The sequence below is a fragment of the Chamaea fasciata genome, unplaced genomic scaffold, assembly GCF_029207755.1.
Source record: "Chamaea fasciata isolate MVZ Bird 193981 ecotype frontalis unplaced genomic scaffold, bChaFas1.0.hap1 SCAF_3, whole genome shotgun sequence".
NCBI lineage: Eukaryota > Metazoa > Chordata > Aves > Passeriformes > Sylviidae > Chamaea > Chamaea fasciata.
Genome location: NW_027094088.1, coordinates 5,697,119 through 5,708,556, shown reverse-complemented (window position 1 = coordinate 5,708,556; position 11,438 = coordinate 5,697,119). Strand labels below are relative to the sequence as shown.

At 50.7% G+C, this 11,438-nt stretch overlaps 1 protein-coding gene across 2 annotated transcripts in view; it reads left to right on the top strand.

The window, feature by feature from the left end:
* The first annotated feature begins 4,169 nt into the window (after positions 1-4,169).
* Positions 4,170-11,438, top strand: part of ISM1 (isthmin 1) — a 42,256-nt gene continuing 34,987 nt past the window's right edge. Inside the window, exons 1-2 of one of the 2 annotated variants that reach the window (XM_066177809.1) lie at positions 4,170-4,326; positions 4,998-5,500. In XM_066177809.1, the coding sequence (XP_066033906.1) occupies positions 4,317-4,326; positions 4,998-5,500 (513 nt within the window). In that variant the 5' untranslated portion in view covers positions 4,170-4,316. Of the gene's footprint in view, positions 4,327-4,997; positions 5,501-11,438 lie in introns of those variants that run through there. The other variant, XM_066177810.1, reaches the window with a different exon arrangement.

Below are 11,438 nucleotides of genomic sequence, written 5' to 3'. Positions count from 1 at the left end.
ATTTATTGAGATAAAGGAACCATGAGTCACAGAAAGACTTAGGTTGCCTGCAGGGGAATGTTATTCTTTTTTTTTTTCTTCTTTTTTCTTTTTTTTTTTTTTTAAGAGAAGACCCTTGTGTGTGCATGCAGCTTATAGCTAAGAGGTTGGAGCTAGAAGCTAATCAGCCATTCTGTCTCCTATCTGCTGATCTCCTGGCGTTGGGGGAAGGGGAATGTGGGCAAACAGGCATTAAATTCCACCGGCAGGCGACGGGAAGGTATTCCTTGATAAGCAGCATCCAAGATGATGAGCCGTAAAGCAAAGCCCCTGTGAGCAAGCAGGGGAAGAGGTAGGGAAAGCTTTAACCATCTGTCTCAACCCAGCCTTGCTCAATGCTTGCCAGAGCAGAGGTCACCACCAACAATAATAACCCTGGAGAAGCCAGACGTATGCTTTCCATTCACCAATAATCTACAAAGCATCTTAGGGTGAAATCCTGGCTCCTCTGAAGTCAATGGGAGCTTTGCCAACGACTTCAGTGGAGCCAGGTTTTCATCCCTGATAAATTTAAAGCAACCCCCAGGCTTAAAGATGAAACGACGGCATCCTGGGAGTGGGTGCGGGCTGAGGACCAGCAATGCTTCTCTGAAAAGCTGTCAGACCTTACAGACAGGATGTTTTCACAGTCCTGGAGCAATACCAGGATGGACAGTAAAGGGGTAAAGTGGACAGACAGGTAAATACCAAGAATTTTAAACTGCTGGGACTGCTTCAGTATAGGACCCCAGTGAGTCTTGATACTGTGACAAAAGTGGTCCTTCTCACTTCTGAGATAAAGCATATAAAGTGAGTTATGTTGGTTTCTATTATATCATACTGATTATTTTTTCTCTCCCCTTCTTACCCAGCCATTTTCATGTTGGCCTTGAAGGTTGTCACCTGGTGGCACTCATCCAAAGTGAGGATTCCTCACACTTGACCAGGAATAATCAATGAAATGAACTGAAATGTTCCTTTCAGTCACTCGGACCACCCAGCCTCTGCAATGTGCTGTGTCTCAGTTCAGCAATACTTCGGTTTTCAGGACTCAACACCAAGTGCAGATGCCTGCACAGTGATGAAGAGGGGTTGGCCCTGGGCATTGTGGTGGACAGTACATGGGGTGATGAGATGTCATGGCCACAGCAGGAGACAGGAGCATCACCATCAGGACACGTCAGCAAGGACATCACAAATTCAGCCCTGGGCAGTTTGTTGGCCTGGAGCACTGAAGGTGGTACAGTGGCATTCTTGTTGGCAGGCTGGTGTAAGGGAGACCCTGGGCCCTTCCTCTGGCAGTGTCACAGCTGTAGCCAACAGGCTCCTGAAACACCTCCCAGGAGAGAGTCCTCACCCTGTGGTGGAAGCTGCACCATGGACAGCCACTACCTGCTCTTGGAGCTGTGCCGTGAGGAACATGGGATCTGTGAGGTGTGGGAGTATCTGTGAGCTGTGGGGTATCAGGGGAGCTCCCACAGCTTACTGACTGCCATCACATGAGTTGAGCCACACCACCTGACCGGGCACTATGGTGGTCATCAAAGAGCTTGGGCTCAGGGCATCCTCCCTGGCACTGGCAAGGAGCTGGGAGTGCACAGGAGCTGAGTCCGCCCCTTCATCACTGAAGGGAAGAGAAATGGAAGGTAAAAGCTGGCGGTGGAGGGGGTGAGGTGTGAGCTGTGAACTTCCACAGGGAAAGAGCTATCACAAGAACACACCTCTCTTACCCCAGCACCACTGTCAGATGCACTTGCTGATCCACCTCCCTGTTGTGTCCATAACCATATCCCATGAGCAGTATCCCCCTCAGGCTAGCTATGGATCTCCTCTTCCTGGTGAACCCCAACTTCATTTTCCAGGGACTAAATGGCAACTCCTTGAGCAAGTGTCCACCCAGCTGGGAAAAGAGAACTTTCCCCTTTGCTTTTAAATCCATCTCCCCTCCAGGTTTTGATTCGGCCATCTGGATTCATCGATGAAGTCATCTGCTGGTTGAACAGCATTTGTGAATTTAAACAGGCATCTCCAGAGCATGTGTGTGCACACCCCTGCCTGGCTGCCCCAGACAGCCACACAGGCAGCAGTACCATTCCCGAGTGCCGCTTTTACACCAACTTTTTCCAGTGGGAAGAGGCTCTGGTTCCTCGCTGCCATCTGCTTGCAGCTGAGAGCAGCACTGCTCTGTCCCTCCCTGGCTTTGCACAACAGCTCAAGGCATGAATGTGCCACGAGGAGACGAGCACCAGTACGGGCCCATCTCATCTGGATTAAAGATGTCTTTTGGTTCCGTTTCATAAGCCAAGGGAGAACTTGCATTACCCAGAGCTCGGCGGCAGATCCATGTGTGTGTTTCAAACCAGACTGTCACTCAGACTGTTTCGCATTACGAGCTTTCAGTCTTGCTCTGGCTGTCGATTTGTACTATTAAGCTCTGAAATACGGAACTCATGTGCCAAGTTTCCACTTTTCTTCAACAGCCGGGATCCACTGACAGCCACTAGGTATGGTCAGGCTTTGGCAAACCAGGAGGACACTTGTGCCTCTTGGCTGCCAAGCCTGCCTCCTGTAGCTGCCCTGCTTCTGCTCCCTGTCACCAGGATCACAGCAATGGTGGCAGGAGGAGAGTCTGGGCCAAGCAATCACAGCTGAAGTACAGTCAGGGTTTTTATCTTCTCGATATTTTGATTAGTCCAAGGAATGTTTGGGTTAAAAAAAAAAAAAAGGCACCACATTTTTTAAAAGCCACGTGACAGGCTGCTATGGCTTTATTCAGTATGGAATGGCTCTGTATGATCCCAGAGCATCGGTGCCATACAGGGTATTTTTTGACAAGTGATTTCACGAGATGGGAGTCGTACCTCTGATGCACTCAGTGCAGACCCATGGGAGTCCCTGCACAATCATCTGTGCTGATCGTTCCTACTGCAGTGCTAACATGTTTGTGGATTTAAAAATCCTTAAATCTGAAGGGTTTGAGGCTTGTGGCTTTTGGTCACGTCTTTAATGATACCCCAGTGCAATTATTTTAACCATATTCTTGCCTGATTCCTGCGCAATCATTGACAGTGGTTATCACTGGAAGGGTATGAGACGTCATTCTGACTCGCTCACAACCACAGCCTTCAGATGCTCCAAGACCTGCAAGAAACCTCCCATGAGCTCTCCTCGTGCCCCGAAAATGCCAGTTTTCCAGGAGGGTTTTTTCAAGTTTTCCAGGTCGGGCATGGTGTGGGCTAAGGTTCCCATGACATGTCTCGGTCCCAGCTGGCACTGCACACTGGAAGAACATCTCACCCTTACCTTGCAGGAAACCCTGAGGAGGACACTGGTCTCCAGATGAAAATATTTCAGGTTGGAGAATACTTTTTCTCCAGTTTAGATATTTTAGACCAATTCAGTCTCCCAGCTGTCACATACTCACAGATTATTCATATCCTCATTTTTACACATTCCCAATCATGCAAGAACGACAACAAAGATTCAATTTTTTTTTAATTTTTTTTTTTTTTTTTTTTTTTTTTTTTTGTTAGGTGGCTTTATTTCTGCTTCAAGCTGTTTTGAGCTGTGTTTGTTCTTGTTACACTGAGCTGCACTTTAAGCACTCACAGCGGTCCAGTTCCCTCAGACCGGACACTGAGATATTGACTTATAGCAAGTGATAATCCAACCCTCATTTTCACATATTGTCAAGCCCACATTACTCTTAAATTTGAGGGCCTCCCATCTGAGAGAGAAAGCTTTTTCCACAGTACTGACACAGGTCAGCAACCAAGAGGAAGAGTAAGGAGTGGCAATCGCCAGTGGAGTCCCACCAGGGATGCACAGACCAACTGAAAGGGACGTGTCACTCCAGGGCAGATCCATCCCAGCCGAGCACAGACGGCAGTCGGGACGCAAGGTGCAGCCGTGTGTGGGATGGGGTGCGGGTGCAGCAGTGGGGTGTCCTGGCAAAGCAGGGCACGGAGAGGAGCAAGTCGGGACGGGGAGGAGGGGAGCAGGGCTGGGGGGGGACACGCGAGGCTGGAGCAGGAGCTGCAGAGAGGGCGAAGGAAAAGGGGGGGAGCAGGGAGGGAGGACAGCAGGGGAAGGAGGCAGGGCAGTATAAAAGCATCCGACACGTACCTCTCCCGACACAGAGCGAGGGGGCGAGAAAGTGGGTCTGGAAGCAGCAGCAGCAGCAGCAGCAGCAGCCAGGAGGAGCGGCAGCCGCTTGCAAACACGCACGCACGGTGGCAGGAGAGAGTGCGGCGCTGCCCCTGCCTGCCCTAGGGCACTGGAGGGAAGAGAGAGGAGAGATGGAGCCAGGTATCCAGCTCCCCGGGAGGGAAGCGGGCAGCTGAAGCTTTTTGCAGCCCCTCGTCCTCTGCCCCCTATCCCGTTTCCCACGGCTGAGCCAGGGGCTAGAGAGGAGCAGGAGGAGGAAGAGGAAGGGGGTCGGGAAAGGGAAGCTGCAATCTGCCCCTCTTTTTCCCCGGGGAGCTCGCAGCCGCCCCGTCCAGGGCTGGGAGCCGGCGAGGGTCGCGGCGCGCCCCGCTCCGTCCCCCCCGCCCCTCCCGGGGCCGGGGCAGCGCGGGCCCGGCGGGGCGGGCAGGGCAGGGCGACGCCTCGACGGGCGTCGGGAGGGGAGGGGGGAGCGGCGGGGCGGGCGAGGACACGGCGGCGGCGGCGGGGGAAGCTGGTCCAGGGGCCACCCCCATCCCCGCGCGCGGAGGGAGGCGATAGCCCCGAGCTCTCTCCTCCCCTCGGAGCGTCCCGGCTTCCCCGCCATGTGAGACTCGTCCCCGGCCCCCCCGCCTCGCTCTGCCTCCCTCCTCCCTCTCCCTCGCACACACGCTCCCGGCTCCCCCCGTCCTCGCAGCGTCTCCCCGCCGGCCGCCGAGCCCCGCTGCTCTCCGCCGGCCGCGGCTCCCCGAGGCGGCGGGGGTTCGGCCGCCCGCTCCCTCCTTCCGACGGCCCGCGGTGCCTCTGGCTTGCAGGGCTGCCCGCAGAGACGCCGCCGGCCGCGGGTACCTGCCGCCCGCCGCCGGGCAGCGCCGGGACTCTGGCCGCCGCCGCGGCATCCCGCCCCGACGTGGCTCCGCCGTGGTGCGGCGGCCCCCGCTGCTGCTGCTGCTGCTGCTGCTGCTGCCGCCGCTGCCCCGCGCCCGCCGCCCGCCCCGCCGACGCCGAGAGCGGCGCGGTCCCCGCCGCCCGTCCTGCGGCTCCTGGGGCCGGGGCCGGGGCCGGGGCCGCTCCGGCGGCGGCCCCGGCTGCGGCGGCGGCGGCGGCGGCCGCCGCGGCTCCTCCTCCTCCTCCGCCTCCTCCGCGGCCGCCGCCGCGGGGCCCTAAAGCCGCCCGGCTCAAGAGGATGGTGCGGCTGGCGGCCGAGCTGCTGCTGCTGCTGGGGCTGCTCCTGCTCACCCTGCACATCACCGTGCTGCGCGGCGGCGGCGGGGAGCCCCACGCCCCCACGGGCGCCGGCAACCACAGCCAGCGGCAGGTGAGTGCCGCCCCGCCTCCCCCAGCACCCTCCCGCATCCCCCGGGGCCGGCCGGGCTGGCGGGAGCCGCCGCCGTGCACCTGCCCCGACCGCCTCCTCCTCCTCTTCCTCCTTCTTCTCACGCCGTCCCGAACCCGAGGGTTCCCCCGCCCGAGGGCTTTCCCCGGGCGCTTGCGGGGTGTCCCCCGCTCCCCGTGGCTTCAGGCTGTCGGGGCATCGGTGGCAGAGCTGCTCCGGCGCCGCGGTTCGATGGTTCGGTGCCGTGCGGGAGGCGTCGGGGCCGCTCCCACGCGTGTTCCCGCAGCGGGAGCCTGTGGGGCAGGCAAGGGATGGAAGCAGCCGTGTCAGGGGCACCCCTTGGTGTGGGACAGCATTCCCTAGAGTGAGAGGGAAGCAGATAGGTGTACGGTCTCGGGAAATGCTGGAACTAAGCGTGTGGCTTTCCTCGGAAAGCATCAAGAGGCAGGCTGACATTCAGTCCTGAAACAGGCACGAAACTTAGGGTGATAAGTGCTTGTGATGTGAAGGACAGCGCTCGTGACCCAGCTAGCCCATTCCAGTCTTTTGAAAGACTTCTCCCATGAAACCAAACTGTATATTGTATCTGACAGAGGTTAAGGACTGTTTTGTTTTGGTTTGTTTTGGTATTTTTGCAGGTTTTTTTATTCAGTAGCACATGTTGCCATTCATTTATAATGGCTGGAGAGAGCGATCAAAGCTGCAGAACCACCAACATCCGCAGACAAAGCTTGTAAATCCCTAGTCAGTTGCATGTGCCCTGGCCAGCCATCTTCCCCTCTATCTGAGTGGTAAAATAAAATCAATTACCAAGTCGCGTGATGAACTGACAGAAAAATGTCTAATTATTATCACCATAAATTTATGTGAACTGTCCATCATCTGGGTAAGAATCACAGCACCAGCAGAAAAGCCAAGAGAAAATAAGGAGAGTGCAGGCTGTACTGGTCACTGTATGCATGGGATCCCCAGCTGGTGGCCCACAGAATGAACCCACTAGCCATAGGAGGGAACCCAGAGCTGCAGGCTCAACATCCCAGTCACAGCCTGGGATCAGGTCCCTCTAACTCAGAAAAACCTCCTGCTGAACTTGGTGGGAGTCCTGCCTGGGAGTGCTGAGCCGCGCACTGCGGGTAAGGCCCCACCGTGCTGTCTCTGCAGTTTTATCACCGCCTTGACATTCCAGGATGTTTTTTTTTAATATCTGCAAGATTTCTGGTAATAATGTTGTATAAGTGATGCTTTCTTTCCTCATGGGCATTGGGAATGCCTTTTAAAATGATGTTCCTTGGAAAAGTAAATTTGGAGAGGTTTTTTATGAGGTGTTTGCTATCATTAGAATAACCCTGAATTTGCCTTTTCTTGACAGGCTTGTAACATAATGAGAGAAACATCTGGGCAAGTGGGAACTCTGGGTGATGCCATTTCCCTGAGGAGCTCCTTTTAGAGCACTGTTGTGAGGTTAGGGTGAAACAAGAGGAAAATCATCTTCAGATAATTATCCTGGAGTTGTAGTTGGCTGTCTCATGAAAACCTGTAGATTATTGACTTCAAGAATTTTTTTTTCTGTCCAGTGATGTTTTACATATTACCTTAATAAACTCTGTGCCTTAAAGCACCGTGATAGCTTTAGCAGTTCATATTTTCATAATGTTTTGCCATTTGTAGAATCAAAGTTTTTTATATACTTCCCGACTCAATTGATTCTGCAGTTACATATTTGAGGGATTGTGTCTGTACAAAACATTATGGGGAGAAAGGATATTGATTAGAGCAATTGGTTAAACAGATGGAAGTCTATCAGTTTTCTGGTTTTATAACTTCCAAGGATTCCATTGCTTTGCTGGATTCTATTGTTTTAGAAAGTTGCACTTAAGCAGGCAGATGCTTCCATTCAGAGCATCACAATATAGATCTCAGTGGGAAATTTGCACTGGCATCTTCTGATTTTGGCAGGTTTTGGGCTGTATCATGGCGTGTGCTGAAGTGAAATGCAAAATCCTCGTGCACTGCACTCGGAGGGAATCAGTGTGGGAAACAGAACTGCACAAACTCAGACCTGTTGATACGAGCACTTAGACATCTCTCAGGGTTTTGCTGTCTTGGTAGGTCTGTGGAGAAGAGTGATTGTGAGAAGTGAGCAGATCAGTGTTGCATTTGATGAAATTTCACTTGAAGAAGTGTGGCAAATCCGGGAAAGAGTGATCTTTGCAACAACTGTTTATAGATGACTTTTGACACGGCAAATTTGTATCACAAGTCCCTCACAATTATCAAAGGAAGGATATGGTGCGTGAGGACTTAGGCAGTGTTTGCACAAATGAGGTGGTCAGAATTGGGTCCTTTTTACAAAACATGGATTCAGGAAGAATCCTTAGTAATCTTAAAATATTGCTGGAGATTTAAATAGTCTAAAACACTTGTAAGCATTTGAAGTCTGATTCAGTAAGGAAGAGCTTCTCTTTCTCCCATCCCTTGGTCCTTCAAGTGAAGGAAGGATTTTTTAGGATAGGTTTTGATTTCTTTTGGTCTTTCAGTTGGGTTAGCCCCTGCAATTGATTGGACTGAGAGATAAAAGAAATATAGAAAAAAAATCCCCTTCCATCCAAAAATTGAACAAGTTACATTTTTCCTCCCTCTTGTTTTTTTTCCCCTTTGGTGCCCTTCCCCACACTGTGTGTGTCTCCAGAGGTTCCAGATGCCCGGGACTGTCTTGTGCCACTGTGGCTGGCTGTGAAGGAGCAGCAGTGAGGAGAAAATCCCCATGTTCTCCTGTGGTCCTCTTTGGGATGGGTGAGGTACAAGCAGAGGCTCCCTGGGTTCACTCTGGTGGCTGGACCTCCGCGTGGCTGCGGTCTCCTGCTGCTGTCAGAACTGGGTTGTGGCAGGGCAAAGGAACACGAAATGGGAAATCCACACTGGAGTTGTAAAATAGCTCAAAGTCTTGAGTTATGAGAGGGAATCAGCCTTGTGTTGCTCAATCAGATTTTATATCCCTCCTTCCATCTCTTCCAACAGGAGGGGAAAAAAAAAAAAAAAAAAGGGAAAATTGGGGAGGGTGGAAGATTTTTTTTTCTGCTGAGAATTCTACTCGGTCTGATTTAATTATCATCCAGAATCTGTTCTGCAGTATATTTATGAAATAAAGAAGTACAAACTTTCTTTTCTGAAGAAGAGAAAATGAAGCTATATTAAGAGATGGAAAAAAAAACAACTTTGGGTACGTTTTTATCTTTTTACATAGTTCTAAAACCAAGGGAAGGCTTGAACATAAATTTTGGAAGACATTTTTAATACTTCACGATGTTCTAAAATCTGTGCTTTCATTCTGAGAGAAAATATTTCATCATGAAGTTTATCCCCATCACTTCTAATTTTTCCATAGCAGGCCTTGCACACCAAGAAAAACAGTGTTCCCACACCAAGAAAAATGACCGTTTAAAATGCAGTAGCAGAGCCACCAACAATATATGCCATAGCACATAAGTCAGATTCTCCACTAAGACACTTGCAGCAGTATTACATTAGGCTGAAACTCAGTAGTTGTGCTTAAAACTGGGGCCGTGTGAAAAAACATAATTTGAAAAGCAGCACAATGCTGTAAACAGATTTATTTTTTTTCCTTTAATCACCCTGCTCCTGCCCTTGCCCTCCTCTTCAATAAGCGTGCAAGCAATTACAGCGTGTCAGAAACGCTCTCTGAGCCCCACCAGGAAAAACACATTGTGCTGCTTACAAATGTTTGCACAAGAGTCCCTCTCCAGGCTGCATGAGGAGCCCTGTAATTTTCTGCCAAGATCCCCAGTTCAAGGCCATGAGTAGTTTAGCAATGGTGTGCTGCTCTCTGCTACCTTTGCTGAGGTGCATGTCAGTCTTTCCAGGGCTTTTGCGTTCTTGCTGACCCTTGTACTGCGTTCAGGCAATTTGCTAAACGATCTCCAGTCGGATACAGTGGCATATTTCAGCTTTCTGACTCCCTCAGTTAAGTAGGACTCAAGCTGTTTACTTTGGGAGCGTTTTAGACTCAGGTTTTTTGCAGCTAATTTGAGCTCTGGAGCTTTACATTTGGTTTGCTTTAATAGGAACCGATCATCTAAGTCGTCTTTGAAAACCTGTCAATTCCACGTTCTGCCTTCTTGATTTCCAGACTGCCTTTAGCCTGTGTAAGGTGCCAGAAGGTGGATGTACATCATGTATTTACTATGAACACTAAATCCTTCTCTGCCTTAAGTTTATGCATGACATGAATAGCTTTCAGAGCAGGTGGCTTGTGAATTGGGCAGGCTGAATCCTCTGCAACCCAAAGTCTCTTTTGGTGAGGGGGTTCCTGGTCACAGGGGATGCTGTTTTGTGCTTTTTGGCAGTGACAGCGAAACCTACCAGCTCTCAGATTTTCTGTGTAGGTTCTTAGCCAAGGCTCACCCTCTGGCGTATGTTCCCCCAATTATGCACTAAGATTTAGCAATGGCTCCGACCATGTGCAGTTCATTCTCTCATCTCCCACGGGAGGGAATTATGTGTGCTCTTTAGTGGCTTTGCTGATGGGCTGTGGCTTGTTCCAGGATCCAGGAGGAAGGAAGGATGATTAGCTTTACGTGTGCTGCTGCTGCATGCGTGGAAGCAAAGGATAACATGGGAAACAAGGGTGAAGGACTGAGAGCACTGAGCAGAGGACCATTTTATGGCATCTATTGCTCCCAGGAGAGATTCTTTCACCTTTCAAATCCGGCTCCCAGAAATCTCCAGAAAGCATTAATTAAACTTCTCTTCATACCTACCACTTTGATTAATTTCCTAGCAAACTAGGTGGAAAAGAACCACTCAGCCTTCAGGGTAGGATGTGACAAGATTTTTAGTAGCTTAGATTACTGTAATAATTCAGAACAGGTATCCAAGAATATTTTATTTAGTTACGGCTGCAAGGAGCAGTATTAGGCAGGTATGAATGTCACATCCTGAGTTAAATTTTAGCAAGATGTTTGGATGAGGCACATTTTGGTAAACATCTCTTCAGCTCAACAGCTAGCAGTTACTGTACTGCTTGTCTTGGATCATCACTGATAAACACCTGGCATTAAATCACAAGATGCCTCTATTTTGTCTCTGCAACTATAAGTCAGAGCTGTTTTTAACTAGTGCTTGCTACTGAAGAATCTCTTGGAGTTATTAATTTCTGTTTCGAGCAAGATTTAGGGTTATTTTCCAGCTCTTTATAATATTGGGCTGTTTGTAAGAAAAAAGCAGTGTGTGTGTGTTGTTCTAAATTCAGTCTGGGCCATCACAGTGTCTTCATGTCCATTCCCATGGTCCTGGAGCCAAACACAAAACACAGCGGCTGCTAAGGGGAGAGGCCCAGTGACATTGCTTTGCCTTTCTCTTCTCTCAGTTGCTCCTTCCCTGTGCCCTGGGGCTCTGTGTGAGGGCAGAGGGGTTAAAAGGAGACCTGCTACCAGGGGCTTGAACCCTACAGCTGAAGGGATCACTCATGGCAATGCAAGGAGTGGTAGGTGTGAAATTGGCTCCTGGGGCAGTCCAGAGCTGCAGTGATTGCTCTTGGTGAGAGTAGAGAGGCCAGGCGTAGGTACAGAGATCATGGGTGGAGCTGCACTGGTACTTCCCACTTTGGTTCGTCTAACTTGGACAACCAGCACTAGTTCTGGAGTAGCTTTTATTTTTAACTCTTGTTGATTGTGTAGACAAGTTTGTTCTCCGCAGGAAGACAGTTGGTCACAGCAGCTATAACAGTGATACAACACACTGCTACCGACCCCTTGCTCTTACGTGACTGGCACAAAACTCTCTCCGTTGCTTCTCCTGCTTTGGTTGCCAGCCCTAAGGTTCAGTCACATTTCCCTGTTCCGTCCTTTCCTAGTGCCAGCTGTCCACAAAACCAGGAGGTCTAGAGCTGCAGCTCTGCTGG